Below are 25663 nucleotides of genomic sequence, written 5' to 3'. Positions count from 1 at the left end.
AGCGAGAGGTTTTACGATAACTTTAGCAAATTGAGCTTGTCATTTAGGATCAGTGATGTCTGCACATTTATAGTATTGTATTATCGCGGCATGCCTGCGCAGGATTGCATGTCATTTTGTGACATGACACCTGAGAAAGAGAACAATTGACCCCAGTAATGAAATTGCAACATCCAATCTGACCAATATTAAAATGGCTCTCATCATCGGGGGATCCATCATGGTAAGACATGGTAGCGATGACCTTGTACGTTTCTAAAAAGGTGTTTCACATCCACCCAGAATACTAGATAGCTCAAACATTGATCGATTTTATGGTAAGCCGTGATTTCACAGAATTTCCTTTGTTCCTACTCGAAGCAGAATATTGTGCACAAAAAATATTTCCTCTTTTGGTTGTACAGTAGATGTCATCCCCGTTCTAACTCCAAAGATAGTTTTTTTTTCTCTGTAGTGTTCCCATCCAGCCAAGGGCTCCTAAATTTTTGAGGGTCAAGTCTCAGCCAGACAGTCACGTCCCCCATAGGCTGATGGGGCTGAGCAAGTCTAATGATGTCACAAAATCAGTTTCTCCCCAGGCATGCTCAGTTAGTCACTTAGATACAACTATAAGTTGAGGAGACTTTAAAAACAAACAAGTTGAGAATACAAACAGGATCTTTTATGGTGAGGTACTTCTGACCATGTGTGGTAAATTAATATTGGTTCTCTCAAAATTAGATAACTAATGTAGGCAACCCAATTGTGTATGGTGGATCAGGATAATCAACCTAAGCCTCACTTGGGAGGGTGGACCACCAGCTGCACTTAATCCATAAAATGTCCTACCATATGAACAGAGGCACGCAAAACATATAAAATTGAGTATGCGGGTTCCCTTACCTTAATCCTTTCAGTACTGGCAAGCTCTGGTACCATAAGGCGAGTGAAGTCATCTCATCGCTCGCTTGGCCCAACGCAGTGCCTGATTTGGGCACTTCCATAGGCCGTAATGTTCATAACAGCTACAGTGGCGCAGCTTGGATTCTATTAAAATAATGTAATTTGGATGCTGGCAATAGCTGGACACCAAATTACGCATCCAGGGGAACAAATTAGGGAATCAGTGAAGGAAGAGCCATCCTTTGGCGTCTTCTTGCACCCAAATCATGAGTGGCTGGAACATACGTACGCCCTTAACTCTTCAGCAGCCAAATAAAGAAAAAAATGATTTGGCTACAGGGCCAAATTTTTCGTGCCACTAGGGAAGTGGGCCTTTCTCAGCCTGGCAGGTTCGGCAAGGTATGTAGTGGAAGGGTAGGGGATGAGGCAGGGAGCTCTCATACATACCTGTTCGTGCAGCTGGATTGGTTTCTTCTTCCTCCACCGCGGCAGTGATGTACTCCCGACATGTGTTCTCAGTTCTTATCACATGATATGACATGTGATCGGGATCCAGGAGATCATGTCAGTGTTACAGCGCCATCCGGTGGGGGAAGAGGGGTGATGGAAGAGGCTCTTCCATCTCTTCCATCACTCCTCCTCCACCAGCAGGTGGTGGTGTAAGGCTGACATTGTGTCCTGGATCCCGATCATGTCAAATCATCGGATCGATGTGATCGGGTCCCAGAAGACCTGCTGGATGTTCAGAGCTGCTGGTGGCGAAAGAGAAGAAGCCGTCCGGAACAGGTAACTGTAACTGCTCCATACTACCCAATCTTTTGGCTGCATTAGGTAGCTTTGCTGGCAAAGGTCTACGTTGCACAGCAGTCTTCAAACAAAATATTTTGTTTGAAGCTAATGGGTTACTAACAAATTTTGGTGTGGTGATTGAGATTTGTTTGTGATAGGTATACTATAATGCAGGGCCGGGCTGAGGCAGAGGCGAGAGAGGCTCCAGCCTCAGGGCGCAGTGTAGGAGGGGGCGCACAACTCACTATCATTCCCCTATTGTGTTGGAAGCAGTGAGAAATAAGATAATGGGATACATGGCAGTGACTGCAAGCCAGATAACTAGAGATTAAGGTGTGAAAGGGGGGGGGGGGGGCTGGGGCACCTATCACTCTAATAGCAATCAGTGTGTGACTGCTGGGGTGGGAGGGATGGTGGGGCGCACTTTGGTGTCTCAGCCTTGGGTGCTGGAGGACCTTGTCCCGGCTCTGCTATAATGCCCAGATACCAGACTTAAAAAGTTCTGATCTAGCAAATAGGAAAGCAGCTGAGTATACCAGCGCAGTGTGATCTATACCCTACATGCCAAACGGCTAATATTCCGGAAGTGATGTATCGACCACCAACATCGATCTGTTCCCATAAAAACAAATACATATGTTCTGAATCACGGTGACAGCAGCATCTACTGACACCAGCCCAGACCACATCAGAGATGAGGGTGTAATAAAATAAAGCATTAATATAAATATGTCACTCTTTCTCGCTCGTACAATTTTCTCTGTTTATCTCGGTTAATAACAAACGTTTACAATCCGACTTTCACTTTGAGGGAACATTTCTTCTTGGCCCGCGTTTACTCTGTCATCTGTCAGGGCTTTATGTTGATCTGTAAACAGACTCCCTCCTTGGGTTATTCAAGTATATATTTTTAGTTCCAACGGCTTTCATTAATTGCGTTTTAGCAGCAAAATTACAAGGCCCCCCACTAGCGTAATTCCCAACGCGGGGGAAAATTAAAACAAACAAGAGACACAAAGTGACAACATGACAAGGCTCATCAATGATGGTCGGACTCTCCCACCATTTATTTCTGCTTCCTGAAAATGTTTTGCTAATGGAAAAAAGTAAAGAAAAAGTTTTATAAGTTTATTCATAAACAAATTAGTAATCTGGTGTAAATTATCAAAGGAACATTTTATCTGTGGTGTTGTTAGGGATGGTTTGAAATTCCGCTGGAATTCCGCATTCCGACATGTAAAATTCTGAATTCCCTGGAAATCCAACGGAAATCAGAATTTTCATATTCAGCGGAATTGTTTTTTGTTGTTGTTAATAAAGTTTGTTATGTTGAATTCCAAATTCCACAGAATCCCCTATATTTTGCGGATGTATGCTATATTATTTGTAATCCACAGTTGCAACCCGCGGTACATTTCCAAATTCTCTGTTTGGCCTAATAATTCCAAGGCTTGTGCCAAAAAATTACGAGTCTTCCGTTTGGAATACCTTTTTCGAAAATGTGGTATTCCATGGAATTCCAATTTTTGCACTCTGATAAGTTCTTGGCTTTGCAGAGAAAGGAGAGAGCCAGAGTTGTGAAATCGCACATTTATTCAACATATTCCCCCCTAAGAGTAATGCACTTGGTATAGTGTGGTTGCAGCTTTTCTAAACCATTCAATTAAGTTTTTTGGGCCTCAAACCAACTCTCAGCAGCATATTTAATGTCAGAAATGCCCTCAAAATATTGCTCAAGTTTATTCTTCAAGTTCGGGAATAGGTGATAGTCCAAAGGGGCCAGGTGAGCAGGAAGATGGTCGGCCAGTTGGAATCCAGAATGCTCAGTTTGGCAGCCACCAGTTGGCCGTATGCACAGATGCATTGTTCTGCAAAATAAAGGATCCCTTTGGTTACATTTCCATGGCATTTCGTCTTAATTGCCTCTTTCATCTGGTCCAGGAGGTTAGCATAATATTGTCTGATGATCCTAGAGCCCTGAGGTAGGTAGTCCACCAACAGGGTGAGCCCACTTCCTCCGGCCAATCACAGTGCCAGCAGTAGAATTAGCTAGAATAACCAGGTATGTATACACCCTTGGGTGCCTCTGACCCCAGTTGTGCTTACTTACAAACACACTCCCCCCCAGTCAGTTGTAGGAGTACGGGTTGGCTTCTCACATTTTACACACAGTGGAGGTCACCATGCTTTTGTCTTCAGGAGAGCGACCACATCTCTTGAAGGATGGACATCCGCGTGGAGTCGGGTTATACATCTCCACCTGCCTCAAGTGGTCGGTTGCCCCCCATACAACCCACCTTTGTGAGTAAATTCTTGTCTTATTTCACCAATTTGTATGACATATTGCGCTATTTGGGCTCCCGTTGTCGCTGTGCTTCTTTTTAAGGTATCGAAGCACCAAAATGCATCCACATGAACCACTTAAAGGTTAGGCATAAAGAAGGGGGGAATATGATAGATGGATGTGGGATTTTTATTAAGGTGTTTAATAAATGGCAAAGAGGCAAACACCAAAATCAGCACTGAAAACAGAAATTAAACGAACTGTGTATCCAAAATGCAACACCAGTGTCCCCAAACCGCCTGCACTGGATACAAACCTATAGACCTTTTCCGACTGTAAATGTGTCAAGATTCTGAATAAGAGAGCAGAACGGAACTATGGCCTGTCAAGAAGAGAATCTCGACAAGAGACCTAAGGGACAGGAATGTAATTAGAGAAGAATGACATCTTCTTTATAAAATATAAGCAGATTCCCCAGTGGAAGAATACAAAAGTGGTGTGGTGAAGAAGATAGGAGAACACAAAGCGGCCTCTCATGGCCGGGCGTGGTGTCCTGACAAATCTGGCAACGTTCTCAAGACACTGAGGCAAGAGTGTCCAAACCATCTGCAAAATGGAGAATTGACAAGTCCCCGGACTGGGCAGTGCACCAAAAAGTGACAGAAACCAGCTGAGGAGTCATTTAAAGTGGACCTGTCACCTTCAGACAAAAGCACATCATAACTACATCTGAAGAAACGACAGTATGTTGTTAAACATCCTCAACTTCATTTCCAGCTATCACAACCTACAAATAAAAAGGACTGAACTCTTAAAACACCTCTCTGCCCACAAGCCTCATGAAAAGTAAAACAGGATATTTGTTTTTAAGAAATAAGAAATCTCTTCCATTCAGCCCTACACTTGGCTAGGACTAATAGTAAACCTTATTTCAACTTGCCTATACTATTTTTCTCCCTTTTTTCACATAAAAATGTAGCCACTCAGTGGTAATAAGAGACGGTCATATTGGGAGTGTCATGGCTGCAGTCTGTCACCCAGTTAGAGCAGCTGTGGAAAATAAGTAACCATTGGTCCTGCTCATTGCTAATGAGCTAATTACTCATGGTGAATGTGGAAAATATCTGAATAAGGATTCTGAGTTAAATAACTGTGCTGGGGGATGTGGGTGTACAGAAAGAAGGGGGGGGGAGGAATCGAGAAAATGGTGATTCAAGCATCCAGAAGGTCGTTACCGCCGTGCTCTAGAGGGAGGAGTAGACCTGGCATAAGGGGACGGGACAGGACCAGCTCAAACGCTGTAGCTCTTCCCCCATGCATATAATGTATGGCATGGGCACAGCGTGCGACTGAAGAAGATCAAATTTTCGGACTTTGTCTAACTCTTATTCACATAGGGTGATGCCATGCTGGACCAAATCTGGCAGAGGTTCCCCTACAACAAGCCCTAAGGCACCCACATAACGTTTACATTACAGGGCACAGCGGCGGAGGATGGGGCTGGCGGCGATTAAAGAGACTGACGTTGTGCTGGATTTTATCAGGCAAGAGTGCCAACTTGCGACATCCATTTTTACAATGTCCACCATTGGAGCTATGCAAGAAAGTGCCAATGTCGGACTAAGTCTGACATAGGACCGGAAAGGGTTAATAGAATACATCCATTTACAGCAGGGGTCCTCAAACGTTTTAGGTCGAGGGCCGGGACAACTTACTTCAGACTGCTGGGGGGCCGGAGTAAACATAAAATGATGTAGAAGTCTTTGCAGGCCAGACAGTGAAGCATACCCAGTGGACAGCAGTGTCACCTGATCTGGAATTTGATTGGAAACAAGCAAATTACTGCTTTCTGCCTTTCATGTGGATGGGTGGTGCCAGCACAGCTATTCAATATGCGGACCACCAATATTTCAAGATGTAGCTGACCGCATCTATAAGTGATACAATTTGTGTGTGGAGGGCCTGTAAAAAAGCCTCAGAAGGGCCACATTCGGCCCACGGGCCTTAGTTTGAGGACCACTGATTTACAGAAAATAAATATATATACAGTGTAATAAAAAAAAAGTGACGATTCAAATTTGTGTACTAAAGTATGGTAAAGTCATAGTTATCCCACTTTATTACACAAATCTGTTGTTTTGATTGTTTTTTTATACACCAATGTAAGTCAGAGTCAGTGCCCGTGCATGAGGTGAGAAATGTACGTACGGCGAATGCGTTGCTAGGAATTCCTCCATTTGTGTCTAATTACATCAACTCCTCTACCCTGGAGGAAAACTCTGCATTTTTTTTTCTTTTAATATGACAGTCACAGAGATCCAGCGGACAACAGCTGCAGGATTACAGCATTCCTCTCTGTTCCTCTTGTAAAGCGCGGAAATTGACAAAAGGCGTCTCGTGTAAGACTGGGGGGACCGGGGGGAGGGGACACCCTCGCTATGACTACGTTCTGCACACAGGGCCAAGTGCATGATTAACACACTCTTAATCATTGCATAATGTGTTTGTTAGACCAGACTGGGGTGTATTCCCTGTTCAGATGTCTCATCCATCCGTAACCTTCAATATTCCGTTTACGCTCTGGGCAGCGCCTCAACTGCTCACATGCCACCTCTGATATAATTTGTACAGCGTGAGGAGGGACACCAATTGCAGCATGGGTGGATTCCCCACGTGGCACAGGAGACACGGGACCCACAGGCAGTGGCGGCGCTAGTTTCAAATTTGGGGGGAGGAAGGGGGCACAATGGCTGACTGGTGGGGCCCATTTGGGTGATCAAAATCAATGTTTGAATGGTCGATCTTTAGATATTTTTTGACTAACTCAGGTGAGTTAACATTAATTACACAGGATCTTGCAAGGATTGTGAGGTATTTATGGCAAATAGATAAGACCCTTGGTTAACTTAACGCCTACATAGACTCCAGCTGACATGGAGATTTAATTGCAGACCGTATCCTGTTCACTGTATACTGCTGGAGCCTGGAAACAGTTAACTGTTAGTCACTGAGCAAGGGGGGGGGGGGGGGGTCACTCAGAGGGGGCACAGTGATTCCTGGGGGGGGGGGGGGGGTGCGGCAGTGCCCCAGTGTAGCACCGCCAATACCCACAGGTGCCCCTGTCAGAACCTTGTGCTTAGGTCTGCAACTTCTGGAGTGACAACTGTCCTCAGAAGCTGTCCCCACATCCCCACTGAAACTAGGAATAGATTGGGCACTATTTTTGATCAATTAGACAATGGATTTATGAGGAATGGGGGAGTATATATTGCGGCACTGCATGAGTTGGGCGCCAGGTGTTGCCGCAGTAAAATATTGGCAATTTAACCAGTTGACCACTACAGGTGGTGTTCCCCTTATGGAGGTGGCAGAAAACATTTACAGCTCTTTATAGAATTTTAAGACACACCTGCAGATTAAACCTATGGACACCATTAGAGTAACATAACAACGGTAAACAATAACATAGTGTTAACAATATAGATAGCTAGGTAAATGTGTCCCTAGTAAAGGTAGCCTGGTATAGGTGCCCCAGTATAAGCAGCCTGGTATAGGTGCCACCCGGTATAGATAGCCAGGTATAGGTGCCCCCAGTATAGACAGGTATAAGTGCCTCCAGTGTATGTTAGCCAGGGATAGGTGATGGAGGGGGGAGCAGTGGGCACACTGGGACTCGAGGTATAAGTGCCCCTAGTATAGGTACCTAGTATAGGTTAACCAGATATAGGTGCCCGCAGTATAGGTTAACCAGGTATAGGTGCCAGCAGTATAGGTTAGTCAGGTATAGGTGCCCCTGTATAGAAAGCCAGGAATATGTGCCCCCAGTATAGATAGCCAGGTATAGGTGTCCCCAGCATAGGTAGCCTGGTATAGGTGCCCCCAGTACAGATAGCCAGGTATAGGTGTCCCCAGTATAGGTAGCCTGGTATAGGTGTCCCCAGCATAGGTAGCCTGGTATAGGTGCCCCCAGTACAGATAGCCAGGTATAGGTGTCCCCAGTATAGGTTGCCTGGTGTAGGTGTCCGCTGTAGGTAGCCAGGTATAGGTGCCCCCTGTATAGGAAACCAGGTATAGGTGCCCCAGTATAGATAGCCAGGTATAGGTGTCCCCTGTATAGGTAGCCAGGAATAGGTGTCCCCAGTATAGTTAGCTTGGTATAGGTGCCCCCAGTATAGGTAGACTGATATAGGTGCCTCCAGTATAGGTAGCCAGGTATTGGTGCCCCCAGTATAGGTAGCCAGGTATAGGTGTCCCCTGTAGGTAGCCAGGTATAGGTGCCCCCAGTATAGATAGCCAGGTATAGGTGTCCCCAGTATAGGTAGCCAGGAATAGGTGTCCCCAGTATAGTTAGCTTGGTATAGGTGCCCCCAGTATAGGTAGACTGATATAGGTGCCTCCAGTATAGGTAGCCAGGTATTGGTGCCCCCAGTATAGGTAGCCAGGTATAGGTGTCCCCTGTAGGTAGCCAGGTATAGGTGCCCCCAGTATAGATAGCCAGGTATAGGTGCCCCCAGTATAGGTAGACTGGTATAGGTGCCCCCAGTACAGATGGCCAGGTATAGATGTCCCCAGTATAGGTAGCCTGGTATTGGTGTCCCCTGTATAGGAAGCCAGGTATAGGTGCCCCCAGTATAGATAGCCAGGTATAGGTGTCCCCAGTACAGATAGCCAGGTATAGGTGTCCCCAGCATAGGTAGCCTGGTATAGGTGCCCCCAGTACAGATAGCCAGGTATAGGTGTCCCCAGTATAGGTTGCCTGGTGTAGGTGTCCGCTGTAGGTAGCCAGGTATAGGTGCCCCCTGTATAGGAAACCAGGTATAGGTGCCCCAGTACAGATAGCCAGGTATAGGTGTCCCCAGTATAGGTAGCCTGGTATAGGTGTCCCCAGCATAGGTAGCCTGGTATAGGTGCCCCCAGTACAGATAGCCAGGTATAGGTGTCCCCAGTATAGGTTGCCTGGTGTAGGTGTCCGCTGTAGGTAGCCAGGTATAGGTGCCCCCTGTATAGGAAACCAGGTATAGGTGCCCCAGTATAGATAGCCAGGTATAGGTGTCCCCTGTATAGGTAGCCAGGAATAGGTGTCCCCAGTATAGTTAGCTTGGTATAGGTGCCCCCAGTATAGGTAGACTGATATAGGTGCCTCCAGTATAGGTAGCCAGGTATTGGTGCCCCCAGTATAGGTAGCCAGGTATAGGTGTCCCCTGTAGGTAGCCAGGTATAGGTGCCCCCAGTATAGATAGCCAGGTATAGGTGTCCCCAGTATAGGTAGCCAGGAATAGGTGTCCCCAGTATAGTTAGCTTGGTATAGGTGCCCCCAGTATAGGTAGACTGATATAGGTGCCTCCAGTATAGATAGCCAGGTATTGGTGCCCCCAGTATAGGTAGCCAGGTATAGGTGTCCCCTGTAGGTAGCCAGGTATAGGTGCCCCCAGTATAGATAGCCAGGTGTAGGTGCCCCCAGTATAGGTAGACTGGTATAGGTGCCCCCAGTACAGATGGCCAGGTATAGATGTCCCCAGTATAGGTAGCCTGGTATTGGTGTCCCCTGTATAGGAAGCCAGGTATAGGTGCCCCCAGTATAGATAGCCAGGTATAGGTGTCCCCAGTATAGATAGCCAGGTATAGGTGTCCCCAGCATAGGTAGCCTGGTATAGGTGCCCCCAGTACAGATAGCCAGGTATAGGTGTCCCCAGTATAGGTTGCCTGGTGTAGGTGTCCGCTGTAGGTAGCCAGGTATAGGTGCCCCCTGTATAGGAAACCAGGTATAGGTGCCCCAGTATAGATAGCCAGGTATAGGTGTCCCCTGTATAGGTAGCCAGGAATAGGTGTCCCCAGTATAGTTAGCTTGGTATAGGTGCCCCCAGTATAGGTAGACTGATATAGGTGCCTCCAGTATAGGTAGCCAGGTATTGGTGCCCCCAGTATAGGTAGCCAGGTATAGGTGTCCCCTGTAGGTAGCCAGGTATAGGTGCCCCCAGTATAGATAGGCAGGTATAGGTGTCCCCAGTATAGGTAGCCAGGAATAGGTGTCACCAGTATAGTTAGCTTGGTATAGGTGCCCCCAGTATAGGTAGACTGATATAGGTGCCTCCAGTATAGGTAGCCAGGTATTGGTGCCCCCAGTATAGGTAGCCAGGTATAGGTGTCCCCTGTAGGTAGCCAGGTATAGGTGCCCCCAGTATAGATAGCCAGGTATAGGTGCGCCCAGTATAGGTAGCCTGGTATTGGTGTCCCCTGTATAGGAAGCCAGGTATAGGTGCCCCCAGTATAGATAGCCAGGTATAGGTGTCCCCAGTATAGGTAGCCAGGAATAGGTGTCCCCAGTATAGGTAGCTTGGTATAGGTGCCCCCAGTATAGGTAGACTGATATAGGTGCCTCCAGTATAGCTAGCCAGGTATAGGTGCCCCCAGTCAGTGTAGGTTAGCCAGGTATAGGTGATGGAGAGGGGAGAAGCAGGCTGACTGGGACTCCAGGTATAGATGCCTCCTGTATAGGTATCCGGGTATTGGTGCCCAGGCTTCCTACAATGGAAACACTACAAAGAACTTTCTGAGAATTCATTCGGAAGAGTTTAACGCTTCTGTGAGACTCAACTAACCATTAATTCTCAACACGGTCCTTTTAGCGGCAGGAATGGGAGCAATTACAACAAAAGCAGCGGGTCATTCACATGGTGCTGATTGTGCTGATTAAACGTACCGCTGAGATTCTCTATGGTTTGTTCCATAATACATGTGTGGAACCTTGAAACTGTATATCATGATAAATTAAGTTATGTTTTTGAGTCTGTAATGGATTTCACGGAGCTTTAATATAAAGGGATATTGCTTAATGAGTCTTAAAGAAAGGAAAGAAGGAGAGTGGAAAAAACCGTGTAATTCTTGCAACACAAGAAAGGAAAATTGTTGTTGCATTATAGATCTTCATTGGGAGGTGGGGTGGATTGCTCCGTCACCTGGAGCTCCGCCTCCTTGGTCACTAATAGCTTATCATGACTATGTACTCTCTAAAGTGCTGCAGAAGATGTCAGTGCTATAGTATACATAATAATAATAATAATAATAATATGATAGGACATTAGACTATGACTATAATAGGATTAGTTTGTGTGGCGTATAACATTACTGCTATGGCGTGCCTAGTTTCGGTGCTGAGTGCTGAACGCCGTGTGCCAAAACCACCTGCTCTTACTGTGTGTCCCTCTGCTACTCCCTCTGTCCCTCTGTGCCTTCCCTTGTACCCCTTTGTGACTTCCTCTGGCCTCTGATTTTTTTGTCTCCTTGTGCCTCCTGCTGTCCCACTTTGCCTCTTTGTACCCCCCTTGGTGACTCCTTCTGCCTCCATCAGTCCCCCTGTGCAACCTCTATTACCCTATGCATCTCTCTGTACTTCCTTCTGTCCCCTGTCTGTCCACCTTTGTGACTTCTTCTGACCCCTGTGCCTTCGTCTGTCCCCCTGAGTCTCCTTGTGCCTCCTTCTGTCTGCTTGTGCTACCTCTGCCCCTGGCTGTGTGCATCCCGCTGTCCCACTGTGCCTCCTCCTGTCCTCTTTTGCTTCTATCCTTTCCCATACCCCTCTCCTGTTCCCCCAGCCCAGTGTGTGAATACAGAGGATAGCACAACATAAGCTGTGCTCTCACCTCCCTGCCGGAGTTCAGTGCTGTGCCTGTGTGAACATTCGGTCTCCTGCTCTCTCTAGTGCCAGCATCTCCCTCTCTACGTCATGCTACATGTGGTAGGAGATGCTGGGCACTAGACAGAGCGGACAAGCACAGCTGACTAGTGAGCACAGCGCTGGACTCCAGCGGAGAGGTGGGAGCACAGCTTTTGCTGCACTATACTCTGCATTTACACACTGGGTTGGGTGAGCACAGGAAGGGGGTGTGCATCAAAATATGACAGGATTGGCTGGTTGTTTGTATCCTGAAGACTCCCTGTATTATGCATTAACCTAACATGGCACATGTTTTTTATACTCTAATGTGTGTGGGAGGTTATTGTTTGTTTGGGTTTTTTTTGGTGGGGAGGGTGACACAGACACAGACAACGCCTCACGGAGGTTTCTGTTATTTATAATGGTATCAATACAGTACGCTGTATTAGCAAAGCGATTATTTCTATGAGTAACCATGGGAGATTTAATGTAATGATTTATGTATTTTAGTGTAAGAATTTATTGATTTGTATAAATTGCTGATTTTTATACCAAACATTTGCACAAGTAAAGGCGTGGTGTTATGTTTCCAACGAGATTCCAATCCTACTGTGCATATTGGTTGCACAAACACGCCATTTCCCCGCCCGCGGCAGAGCCCAGCCGCGTCAGGCGACTGGCTCTCAAATACAGAGCACACTCTGCCAGGCATGGCAAATGAGCGATTGAGTAATTCCTCCTAAATTTACGGAAATCCGTTTAAAAATTACGGAAATCCGTTTAAAAATACGGAAAGTGCACATAGCGGAATTCCGCGGAATGTAGCGGAATTCCACCGGAATGTAGCGGAAGCGGAATTTTGTTATGGCGGTATGCGGAATTACCGCGGAATCGGAAATTGGCTCTTCCGACCATGCCTAGCCTCTACATCACCTGATGAAGGCATGTTACACGCCGAAACCGGTAGTGACGTAGATACACTGACGTGGAGAGCTCACGCCCCCTCCTTTCCCTCCTCGCTACACCGCAGAACGCGGAACAACATCGTGGCATCTCCGGGTCCTGGCCAGACCACGGCAGAGGGTAACGATCATCAGGCCAATTACACGCTGATTGTAAAGAAACCTAAATGTAAGTGCAATTTTATATTGCGTATCTTCATCAAAGAATTTTAATGCACTATTGGAACGCTTCTTCTTTGTTTTTTTCTCAAGTATCTTAGGTGGTTGGAAAGTAAATGGTCCTTGATGGTGTGTTAGTTAGGTGGAGTGTTGGAGGTGGGAAAATCTATTTCTGTAGATAGATGTGTTGAGTAGTTTGTTGAGGCTTTACAGAAGCTTACCGCTTTGTAACTCTACAAAGTTCCAAAGCGATTCCTTGAGGGAGTCACTGAGGATGGTTCTCAATCTCAACTAACGATTACTCAGCTCCATTCAATGCACCTGAATCCTCCTGAGGGTCCAGCTTTGCCGTCACGACTGGATCTCTACAGTATCTGGTGAGTTTCTGAGGGGTTTGGGGGATTCCTTCATAATGTTAGGTGGATAGCAGGAGGGGGGAAGATTATTGGAGATAGACTTTAAGTTTAAAGGAGGATTTTCAGAAGCTTAGCACTATCTAACTTAGTAGAAAGTTACAAAGTTGTTGCCCTGGGGGCTTCCTGCAATATTAAATTCCCACCACACAATGATGACGAATCCTAATGTATGTTTACTCAGCTCGATTCAATGCACCCGATTAATAATTCATTCAACAAATAAAAGGTGAGATCTGAACATTGTGAACTTGGGAAATACACGTACTGCTGGCCCAGATGGCTTTTGTAACACTTGTTCTTTCAAAAACTCTATTGCGCATGATGCAAAGCCCGTTGAGTAAGCGACAGATTAGTTTCCCAGAAATGGTAATTAGTTTGTATTCCTTTCGGCACCATGGACTAAACTTGTTAAACCTGGAAATGGAGCAGATCATATCTACTTATATTAGAAACAAATTGTTGGGGGGAAAAAAATTGAAAATATGATTTTGGCACATGTTTATTTTCGGTTCCACGCAAAGCTTGGAAAGGCGTTTCCTCACATCGTATGTAAAGTTTACATTCTGCATAGGTTCCCTTGGAGCTTAATCCTATTTTTAATAGGAAATGTTATTTGGAGATATTGATACAATGATAATACTCGAGGCTTTGTCGATGTTTCTCTTGAGCACAGGAAAAGTTACACTTCCCCACATGTCTGGACGTGGAAGTCGTCCCATAATAATGACATCATACTGACTCGGGTTCGGATCACTCTAATAGGCTACCAGATGTCTTTGGGTCATAAAAGAAACTTTATCGGACTTGAGTGTTGTTTTTTTTATCTTTTTTAGACTACTCCCTTGTTTATTATCTTGGAGAAGGTTTCACAGGAGAATGGAATCCAAATATCCCAGATTGGGGTTGTAAATTTTTTTTTTTGAGGGGGGGGGGGGGGGACAGTCATGGATGAAATAATTGACGCGGTGAAGTTATCAGCCCATGCAGTACTTTGGTTGAATTTGTTTGACTTTGTTATTTGCAGCATTTTACAGTATTCCACTCATTTTAGCATCGGCCATGATGAGGTGTTGCGGTGAAGTGAGATAGTATAATTGTTGGACAATGTGTGTTTAGGAAACAACCTCAGGCAAATCTGTGAAAACGCTCTTGAGATTGTGTATCTTTTCTTCTGAAAGTCATGAAAATCACATTTTAACTGAGCCAGTTTAACGCTTGACATCTCTCTAACAGGGCAAAAGGCCTAAATCTGGGACATGCCCATGCTGCATTTTTCCTTCTCTTTCAATAGTTTGCACTATTCCTTTATATTCTCCAAGCCTTACTATTGACCTTTTCTTATGATAGTTTTGGGAATCCTTTACTTCCCAGTATTGCCTTCCGATGACACTATATTCCAGTGTTATATTGCATGCTATTCCACTAGTCTCCAGCAGGTGTCATGCTTTAGCTCCATTTACACACAACCTGGTGCTGACCATTAAGACCATTAATCAACACCTGCACCCTAAGCTATAATTACGAAAGGAACACTGTACTGGGTAGGGATAATAGGGCGTACGTACAGGTATGCCGCCAGTGAGTTGGGCGCAGGGTGAGCTCAATGACGGCTCACGCTGCTGCCGCTCAAATTCCAGGCAACATTAAATACTATTCCCCCTCCGAGTCAGAGCAACTCAAAGAGAGAAGTAATTTGGGGTTCGACGATCATCGGAACTCCGAATTACCCTATTGGCACCCTGCTTCACCTCTTGGCACTGAGTGTCGAAACCACCTGCTTCAATATTAGGACCCTACTTAGACGTAGCCAGGATGCTAACTCCAAGGACCTGGAGTTTTGGTGCTTTGCAGAGATCAACAGAAATTTGGTACTCTACGGAGAATCACTGAGATTCTACAGCTTATAGAAGTTCACTGAGATTTGGTGCTCTTCAGATGGTCACTGAGATTTGGTGCTCTAGAGATGGTCACTGTGATTTGGTGCTCTACAGATGGTCACTGAGATTTTCATGTTACCCATATTTGTAATTTTGGGTAATTTTCTTGTTTTAAAAGAAATTACGAAATTGCAAGTAACACAACATTAAACACGAAATTATGCTTTAATGCGAAATTACGACACAAAATTATGAATTAAGAAATTATGAAATTATGAATTACACATTTTATGGTATTTATGAATTACAATTTTGTGTCATAATTATGAAATTGTGAAATTTCGTCTCATTGCTAGTAAGCAGGTCTTATCACCTTAACACCTGTAAAACATCATTATAGAAGCTTTTATTAACACCAGTTAGAGGGTAATTCTAGAAGACAATCCCAGCCTAAAATGGCAAACCCTCTGCACTCACAGTGCAAAAAAGCTCCTTCTTTCATTTACCTTTATTGCTGTTCACAGTCAAATGAAAATTTGTTTGTGTGGTCTTTTAATCAATTTTTAGTGCTAAAAAAGTAATCATATAATGTTAAGTGGGCCCATTTTCAGGCTTGCAGAGAGAACTAAATGACTGTTTTACCAACTCATCACCCATTGGATTGAGCTGACTCATTTCCAATCATAGGTGAATCACAGCAACCCAACCAGCAACAGTTATGGAATAGTAAATTCGAATATACTGTACATATACTGTAAATAATGAAAAAAAATACCCCATTTTTGCAGGCTTTGGACTTTTCTTTCATCAGAAGCAGCTTGGTCTCGTATTCCGGCCTTGGATGCTCCTAAACAAGAAAATAGAACCCAGAAGACCACATTAATATCTGCCCACTCTCCTGCCATGGACGTCAAACACGACCAATAGAGGACAATACACCGAATCACAGCTGAGGCTGGTATTTATGATTTGGTATCATAGGACACGATTAAACACAGTCACTAGAGTTGGAGGGATCAAACACTTGAGGACACTCAAAGGTCTATCAAAAGGGAAACAAGTCAAACCTTTATACGCTCCTTGGTGCATATTAGATGGTGGAAAAGGAGAAAAAACATATTATAAACATACGCTAACAAGGGGGAAAAAAAAAAAGATATATTTCTTTTTCTTTCACAGGAACCACAAAGGTTTATTTAAAAAAAAAGCTGTTTTCTTAGTAAAATCCACATCAGCTTGAACACTGAACTCAATGTGAATAGTTGTGGTATGTGTGGTGGGTTCTACAGCCTAAACAATGTCAGGGTTAATAGAAGTCTATCAGTGCAGAGCCAGGGAAAACCAATGGCATTTATTTGAGCTTGTCTCAAGGAAAGTTTTACGAAAGTTAGAAGCAAAGCTACTGCCAAAAAAATTCAGTGAAGCTGAGACCTGAGGCCTTCTTCAGTGGCTATTAGGCCAGAGGCCTTGCTCAGTGGCTATCAGGCCAGAGGCCTTCCTCAGTGGCTATCAGGCCAGAGGACTTCCTCGGTATCTATCATGTCAGGGGCCTTCCTCAGTGACTCTGAGATCCGAAGTATCCGAAGAATTTGCCCTTGCACTCCTTCTTTAGTGCCTATCAAGCCTGAGGTCTTCCTTGGAGCCTATCAGCTCTGGGGCCTTCCTCCGGGACTCTTAGGCCTTCTTCAGTGGCGATCAGGTCTGAGACTTGCATACGTATCAGTACACAACCGGTGAGCTGGGGGCAGGGTGAGTTGGATGACGGCTCACCCTGTTGCTGCTCAAATCCCCAGCGGTGGTAAATACTATTCCCACTCCAAATCATAGCAACTCAGAGGAAGGAGTAATTTGGGGTCAGGCGATCGCCAGAACCCCAAATTACCCTTATGCTCCCCGATATTACTGCTATGGCAGTGCCTAGTTTCGGCATTCAACGCTGAGCGCCATGAGCCTAAACTACCTGCTTCGTGAGACTTTCCTTTGTAACTTTGAGGGCTGGGGTCTTCCCCAGCGGCTATCAGTCCTGGGGTCTTCCCCAGTGGCTATCAGGTCTGGAGTCTTCCTCGGTGGCTATCAGGCCTGAAGTCTTCCTCAGTTGCTTCAGACCTGAGGCAACCATGTGACATGTTATGAGAAGGGGCAGGACTCTGACAGCTGGTTGAGATGAGGTGGTATGCACTATGCAGCAACCTAAAGGTCTACGGAATAGGAGATGGACATTAATGACTGCTGCAGCGGATGCATGAAATGTATTTTCCGAAAAAGCTTTTTTTTGAAAAAGAAAAAAACTAATTACAATATAATGCATGACAAAATATTGGAACCCAAACTGGAGATTTAACAAACCCGATAGCTGCTTTTAAAGCGTCTTAGATGAAGAAACCAGCATCTGGACCTGGGTGGGAATTGGGCATCGGTGGACCACTAAAGGGGACTTAAAAGACTATCATCTGGCGGTTTTGAAACTCATTACAGAAACAAAACTGGCTGAACTCCGGAGCGCAACGGGTGAAGCGAACGCCTTTGCTTCGTCCATCAGCAGCAGATATCTGTTAAATAATATCTGATCTAATTTCTGAATTATACATGTCGGGCCGGTTACAATGAAAGCGCGTTCGCTGGAAAAGAAACATTTAGAAATTCCTCAGATTCTCTCTGTAACAATTTACATCTGTTCCCCTTTTATACGTCTTCATAGATAAAACCAGCTCAGAAACTCTTTAGCTGAAGTTCTTTGATCTTGTTCTGTGATAAGACTGTTCTGGAGCTGTGTTCTGGGCTACTCTCCGGACATCATTACAGTTTTATTAAGTTGCTCTACAGGCCCAGAGCTGTCCTATCTTCACTTTTAAAGAGAGCTGCCATGCATGTGTGTTTTTCAGCCAATAAGATTTCAACAGCTCACTGTACTTAAAGTGAGATAAAACTCAAATTTAATTTACGGTCTAAAACATTAAACACAGCATAAAAATAGTAGCTAAACAAATGTGACTGGTTTCCAAGTTACTGTAAAGGTAAACTGGACATATATCACCCAATGTATGGCCAGAACAACTATCAGATAGATCCCTCCCTGATCGAATGGGATCAAAGAGGGATCTATTGACTGGCCCTACAAAGCACAGCGATCTCATGTATATTTCAGCATGAAAACTATTGGAAATCTTCCTTGAGCCGTCGCCTGCCGGAACCCCCCCCTCCCCCCAAGTGTATGTGTCCCCTGGCAGCCCCACCTCCCTGGACCCGTGCTCAGTGAAAAGTCTAACCTCTCTACCGGCATTACTCTTGGCCTCCTCCGGTGTCTGGCATCACCGAGCGCACCTATGCTGCAGTATGTGATTCATTAGAGGATACTACATACTTGGGGGAGGGAATACTATATACTTCGAATCTGGAGGTCCGTTGGTCAGCTCAATATCGATCAATGTTACTGGTGTGCACCCAATTGACCCTATGAAAATGAGATTTTTCCGCCATTCCCAATCAACCTGGCAGCCATGTTGCAGCACCAAATCACTTCTGGTTCTATAAAATTATTGAATCAGAAGGCTGATTGGGCTCCTATATTGAGTAATGTATGGGCACCCCAAGGGTTAACTTCAAACTTTCCTCTTCACTTATTTGCCAATTGACAGAATTTGCCCTTGCACTCCAAAATCAGAGAGAGAGAGAGAGAGAGAGAGAGAGAGAGTGTGTGTGTGTGTGTGTGTGTGGGGGGGGGGGTGGAGAGGCCTTCCTCTACTTTATTTGCTCAGTAATTACTCAATTACAAGTCAATCTGATCAGTGGCCCATACACACACCTGAATTGAGTCAGCTGAGGCGGGCGATAACGACCGCCTCAGCCAATAATCAGGTGTGTGTACGCAGCCCCCAACCCGCGAGCCATCTGACAAGCAGGTCTACTCACTCCCAGCCACGGCGATCCCCCCTATTATCCCATTGTTCGCGATGCTCAACCGCCCACTGTCTGATGTCACGCACATGCCGCTCCTCCTCCCTGCATCCTCCTCACACATAGCAGCACAGAGCACACACGTGTGTGCAGCCTGGCCCAGCAAAGTCGCCCAAGGGGATCAGGTCCTGCTACGCAAAGGACAACATCTGTCACAGGTGTGTACACCTTTACACCCAGCAATGTTATCAATTAGCTTCAGCAAAGTGTACTGTAAGTATGCCTTACAATGGCATCCGACCAGTCTTAAGGTGGCCATACACTATTCGATTTGCCATCAGATTCGACCAACAGATAGATCCCTCTCTGATCGATTCTGATCAGAGAGGAATCGTATGGCTGCCTTTACTGCAAACAGATTGTGAATCGATTTCAGCATGAAACCGATCACAATCTGTGGTGGTGCTGCCGCTGCCTTCCCCCCCACCCCCTCGCATACATTACCTGCTCCGGTCGGCGTGTGTCCCCGCTGTCACCGATGTCTTCTTCTCCGCTGGGTTCCGTGTTCCGGTCCGGCTGGCTTCACTTCTTTCTGGCCGGGGAAGTTTAAGCAGTAGAGGGCGTTACTGTTTAAATTTCCTGCCTGGACAGGAAGTGAAGCCAGCCCGGACGGGAACGCAGAACCCAGCAGAGAAGAAGACATCGGTGACAGCGGGGACACGCGCCGACCGGAGCAGGTAATGTATTGCTGCTGTATTGCGTCGGTCGTCGGGCATTCAAACGCCGCTATCGACGCACTCTTGACACGCCGGCGATTGAGAAAAATCTACCGCATGGACGGCTCGATGAGAATCGATGAGAACGATTGATTTCGGACGGCAATCAATCATTTGCATTTGCGTTTGAGCAACGATTTCACAGCAGATTCGATCACAGTGATCGAATCTGCTGTATATCGGTGGCAAAATCGTTAGGTGTATGGGCCCCTTTATAGTGTTTTATATTAGTTTTTTTAGCTGTGTTCAAAGTTTTGGAGAAAAAAATAAATGTTGTATTTTATCCCACTTTAGGGATGATTAAAATAAACCGGGCGTAGATTTCAATCATCAAGATCCGGAATAGGGATGATCAAACAGATGCAAATACTTCTGAGTTTATGCAATTTTATGTACATTTTTATGCAAATAGATGCAGCTTGAAAATGTACCAATCAAGTCCCACCCAGGTTTAAAATGATTGGTCCAACTTCAAGCTGCATATATTTGCATAAAAATGTACATAAATTTGCAAGTATTTGCATCTCTTTCATTATCCCTAATCCGGAACAGGCTTAAACGAAGGCAATTTTTCTATTCTGGAAAGGAGGCGGGAGGAAACAGTACAGTTCCGTAGAGAATTCTCAAAACTTTTTGGAAAGCAATCATTTATATCTTAGGTTACTTAGGATGCAAAAATAGAATTCAGGGTTTTTTTAGTACGCTTTTTGTAGTGGAGGCAGAAAAATATCAGAAACTACAATCGCATTTTTACTTATAACTATCATTTGGATTCATCCATTCTAAAAACCTTTTTTTTCTAATTAGTAAAGAACAAAACTGGACAACTGGAAGCTGTAAAACATATGTGCTCATCAAGAAAAATCCCGCGGCACGGGCGCGATCATGCTTCTAATAATTCATGAGAATAAACAAAAGCCCATTCAAAGCGCATTAAAATTAATGTGGAGCTAAGGTCATGCAGACTAGTACTAGTAATAGTTAAGTAGGACTAGTTTATTTCAGTACCAACTTGCTAGAAACTATAATTAAGATTAGAGGAGTAACATTGTGCCTGATGCAGGAAATCGCTGTAATATTGCCGCGCACAGACATCGCACGGCAATAATGATGCACGCGACTTTCATAATCATAATTTTGTATCATAGTTCACAACTACCATGGGAATTCATAATGCAGAATTTTGGGGGGAAATGGTTATTAATTACGTATGTAATCAGGAACCGTAATTTCGCAAGCCCATACATGCTATGTATGTTAAGGGGAATAGTGGAAACAAGTCAAAAAAATAATTTTTCAAAAAGACCTTGTAGTTTTTGAGATAATCGATTTTTCGAAAATGCAAAGCAAAAATGTTTTTTTAATTATAATTTTTCTGAGTTTAAAAATTAAAAAACATTTTTCCTTTGCATTCAAGGACCCTGAGCAGACCCTTAAAATGAAAATCTGCACTTACCTGGGGCTTCCTCCAGCCCCCCATAGCCCGTGAGGTCCCTTGGTGTCCTCTGGGTCCTCCGAGGTCCCATTAGCCTGGTAACTTTGGGCAAAGTCGTCTGCAGTTCAGACTTTCAAGAACCGCGCATGCGCAGGAGGCTTACGGTGATGAGCGCGTGATCGAGCCGGGTGCACGGTTGAGCTGTACAATGGGGCCACCAGCGGAACAACGAAAGGGACCTAAAGGACACAGAGGGACTTTGTGGGCTGCAGGAGGCTGGAGGGAGCCCCGGCCCCCAGGTAAGTGCTGATTTTCATTGAAAGGATCTGCTCAGGTTCCCTTTAAAATTGATTTTCTCAAAAAGTACAAGGTCTTTTTGAAAAACGATTTCTCTGACATATGTAGCAATCTTAGGGACAATAATACATATGGAGGCTTTGCTATCAACTGCTAAAGTCGGCACAAAATTATGAAAAATTGGGTATTAGGGAATGAGTCGCGGCGGGTAGCTGCGAATCGGCGGGTAGCAGAGGCGATCGGAGTGGACACGCAGCTAGCAAAGTGCTAGCTGCGTGTAGCAAAAAAAAAAAATGTATGCAAATCGGCCCAGCAGGGCCTGAGAAATCCTCCTGCGTGGCTTACCCCGAACTACGTTTGGGGTTACCGCCAGGAGGGGTAATGATACCCGAGTGAGATTGATTTACGACCACTGTACACACAAAACGATTGTTGGCTGAAACAGTCGTTACCGGCCGTAACAGCTGACGGTTATCGCATGTGTGTATGCAGCTTAAGAATTGGACCAATCGAAATCCTCAGAAGATGCTTTTGGTTGGCCCACATCCACACTGCCTGGCAGCTAAAATAATTTGCATCTCATTGACCTTCTCGGCTCAGATGCATCGGGGTGTATGCAATAGACTGCATTAAGCAGAACTACGTGCGTTAAAGAGACTCTGTAACATCAAAAAGATCCCCTGGGGGTACTCACCTCGGGTGGGGGAAGCCTCCGGATCCTAATGAGGCTTCCCACACCGTCCTGTGTCCCACGGAGGTCTCGCTGCAGCCCTCCGAACAGCCGGCGACAGACCCTACTGTCAGTTCAATATTTACCTTTGCAGGCTCCAGCGGGGGCGCTGTGGCTGCTCTCCGCTCCGAACTACATGGAAATACCCGATCTCAGTCGGGTCCGCTCTACTGCGCAGGCGCCAGAAACTTGCGCCTGCGCAGTAGAGGAGACCCGACGGCGGTCGGGTATTTCCGCCTACTTCGGAGCCGACAGCCGTCAGAGCGCCTGCGCAGGAGCCAGGAAGGTAAATATTGACGTCATCTTTCTCGGAGGGCTGCAGCGAGACCCCTGAGGGACGAAGGACGGCGTGGGAAGCCTCATTAGGATCCGGAGGCTTCCCCCACCTGAGGTGAGTACCCCCCAGGGGATCTTTTGACGTTACAGATCCTCTTTAAGGTGGCCACACACGATACAATAAAACGATCCGATTTTACAGCTATTCGATAAAAAAAGATTAGATTTCTTGGAAAATTGAAAGCTTTTTTTTTTTTTATTCGAGCAAGAAATCCGATTAGATTTCCCATTTTTATGCAATGATAGTTGATCGGGAATTGTGAATTTTTTTGATGTGTGTGGTGATGGTGTATGGTAGTTTGTCAATGTATTAATATGTACACCCAAGCAATTTTCTCAGAGTTTCCAACCATTTTTATCATAATTGAGGAAAAATTAATCATGTGTGTGGTACATTGGTCAGATTTTTGAAATGTTACAATCAGTCAGAAAAATTGATTGCTGTTCTTGATTTGAACAGATATTAAAAATAAGGAAAAAAAAAAAAGGTATAGTGTGTGGCCAGAGGAACTGTCACGAAAATCTTAAAATTTAAAACACATAAAAATAAGAAGTACGTTTCTTTCAGAGTAAAATGAGCCATAAATTACTTTTTTCCTATGTTGCTGTCACAGTAAGGGCCTGTTCATACTTGCTGCGTTTGTAGAACGCGTATAAATTCAAAGAAACGCAAGTTGAAAAACGCATGCGTTTTTCTTGCGTTTGAATGCGTTTTCTATTGCGTTTTGCACAAACACGTGACCCAGGGGAAAAAAAAAATTATGGGAACCGCAGAGGAAAACGGACGCTAAAAACGCAATAGTACGCGTTTTTGATACGCGTCCATAGACTTTCATTGCGTTCGTTTCTATGCGGGACGGACAGAACTGCGTGCAGCAATGCGGATGAGAAACGTATGCGTCTCATACGCATACATGTGAACTAGCCCATTCAAAAGCATTAGGAGCCGTTTCTATGCGTTTTTGGTACCCGTACGTGTTCCCTGAAAACGTCTAGGAACACGCATAGTCTGAACAGGCCCTAAGTAGTAGAAATCTGAAATTACCAACAGATTTTGGACTAGCCCATCTTCTCATAGGGGGGGTTCTCAGGGTTTTTAAAAGCATTTAGTGAATGGCAGTTGCTCCGTTCAACTGCCAAAATAGTGTGCAGTGAGCAGGGAGGTTGGCCAGCATCCAGAGCTGGGACAAGGTCCTCCAGCACCCAAGGCTGAGACACCAAAGTGCGCCCCTCCATCCCTGCCACCCCAGCCGTCACACACTGATTGCTATTAGACTAAGAAGCGCCACAGGTCCCACAACCTCCCCAACACCTTAATATCTAGTTATCTGGCTTGCAGTCACTGCTATGTATCCCCTTTTCTTATTTCTTTCTGCTTCAAACACAATTAGGAATGACAGCTGAATGAATTGTGCGCCCCCTCCTACACTGCGCCCTGAGGCTGGAGCCTCTCCAGCCTATGCCTCGGCCCGGCCCTGCCAGCATCTTTATGTTAATCATTTTCAGGGAATGTCTTTTTAAAGGGACTCTGAGCACTTCTCATGGGTATGCCTTTAAGACTCCAACCAGTACTGCTCAGAGTCCCTTTAAAAATTAAAGGCCATGCTGAGAATCCCCCATGAAGAGATGGACTAGCCCAAAACCTGTCAGTAATGTCAGATTTGTACGACCTGCAGTAAGTGATAGCAACATAGGAGAAAAGTAGTTTATGCCTCATTTTACTCTGGAAGAAACGTACTTCTTATTTGTATGTGTTTTAAATTTTAAGATTTTTGCGACAGGTCTTCTTTAAGTCTCACCGCACAATGAGTAGAGCAGAATGCAATGCATTACATGCACTGCTTTACGCTCCACGCATGTAATTCTGCGTAAAGCAGTTTATTGAATACACCCCATTATGCCTAGAGCTGTGCAATGTTTTTAATTTGACTATGTGATCTTATATTTAAAGGTTTAAAGAAAATCTGTAAGAAACCCCCCTGTTAGAATCAGGGGGAACTTACCTTGGAAGGGGGATACTAATGAGGCTTCCGTCATCCTCCTATGCCTTTAGGATCTAGCGCTGGCTCCCCAGAACACCAGGGAGATAAATATTTACCTTCCCTGGCTCCAGCGCAGGCACAATAGCAGCTTTCCAATCTGGCTCAGAGAGAGGTGTAGCTATGGGTGGGCAAGGAGGAACACATGTCCCCGGGCGCAGCACTGTAAGGGGGCGCAGCACTGTAAGGGGGCGCAGCACTGTAAGGGGCGCAGCTCTGTAAGGGGTGCAGAGCATGGCCACTGCACCCCAAGTGAGTGAGAGGCAGCTAGCTGGCTGCCCGAAGTGCCCCTGCTTCTCTCTCTGCAGATGAGTGCAGAAGAAAGGGGGGCACATCTGGCTAACTATAGGGGGTACATCTGGCTATCTAAACGAGGCGAAGGGAGGCACATCTGGCTATCTAAAGGGGGACACATCTGGCTATTTAAACAGCATTTGTACATTTGGCTCCACCCATGACCACAGCCACATTCTAACGCCCAATTTGTCCAGAGGGGGATGCAAAAACGTTGTCCCCAGGGGCTGAAAAGCCTAGCTACGCCTCTGATTGGGCTCAGGCGGAAATATCCAAGCCCGCTCTACTGCGCAGATGCAGGCTCGTGTCTGAGCAGTAGAACGGACCCGCTCGCGCTCGACTATTGCCGCCTGAACCCAATCGAAAAGCCGGTACTGCACCTGCGCTGGACCTGAGAAAGGTAAACATTGAAAGCGTGACTGCGCCAGCGCCACAGCCGACATCCTTGTCAGCTGTGTTTTGGGGACTGCCAGCACTTCTAGGGAAAGGCTTAGGAGGATGAGGAAAGCCTCTTCAGGATCCAGGGGCTTCACCCTCCCGAGGTAAGTATACCCCAGAGGGTTTTTTTTTCTTACATTTTTTCTTTAAAGCTTTTTATATTTGCGTCTGTGAAAATATTCCCTGAGATGATGTATTAAAGAGACACTGAAGCGAAAAAAAATATATGATATAGTGAATTGGTTGTGTACTATGAATAATTACTAGAAGATTAGCAGCAAAGAAAATATTCTCATATTTTTATTTTCAGGTATATAGTGTTTTTTCTAACATTGCATCATTCTATAATATGTGCGGATTACACAACACTCAGCATTCAAAATGAGTCTTTCAGAGCAGTC

At 45.3% G+C, this 25663-nt stretch overlaps 1 protein-coding gene across 3 annotated transcripts in view; it reads right to left on the bottom strand.

Moving 5' to 3' along the window:
- ANO2 (anoctamin 2) overlaps positions 1-25663 on the bottom strand; it is a 340170-nt gene that overhangs the window by 128236 nt on the left and 186271 nt on the right. For all 3 annotated transcript variants that reach the window (XM_068278130.1, XM_068278131.1, XM_068278132.1), the window contains one exon: positions 15799-15870. In XM_068278130.1, the coding sequence (XP_068134231.1) occupies positions 15799-15870 (72 nt within the window). The remainder of the gene's footprint in view (positions 1-15798; positions 15871-25663) is intronic.

This window comes from Hyperolius riggenbachi, chromosome 3 (assembly GCF_040937935.1).
Source record: "Hyperolius riggenbachi isolate aHypRig1 chromosome 3, aHypRig1.pri, whole genome shotgun sequence".
Lineage (NCBI taxonomy): Eukaryota > Metazoa > Chordata > Amphibia > Anura > Hyperoliidae > Hyperolius > Hyperolius riggenbachi.
The sequence above is the reverse complement of the archived record's forward strand: the minus strand, read 5'-3'. Positions and strand labels throughout refer to the sequence as shown.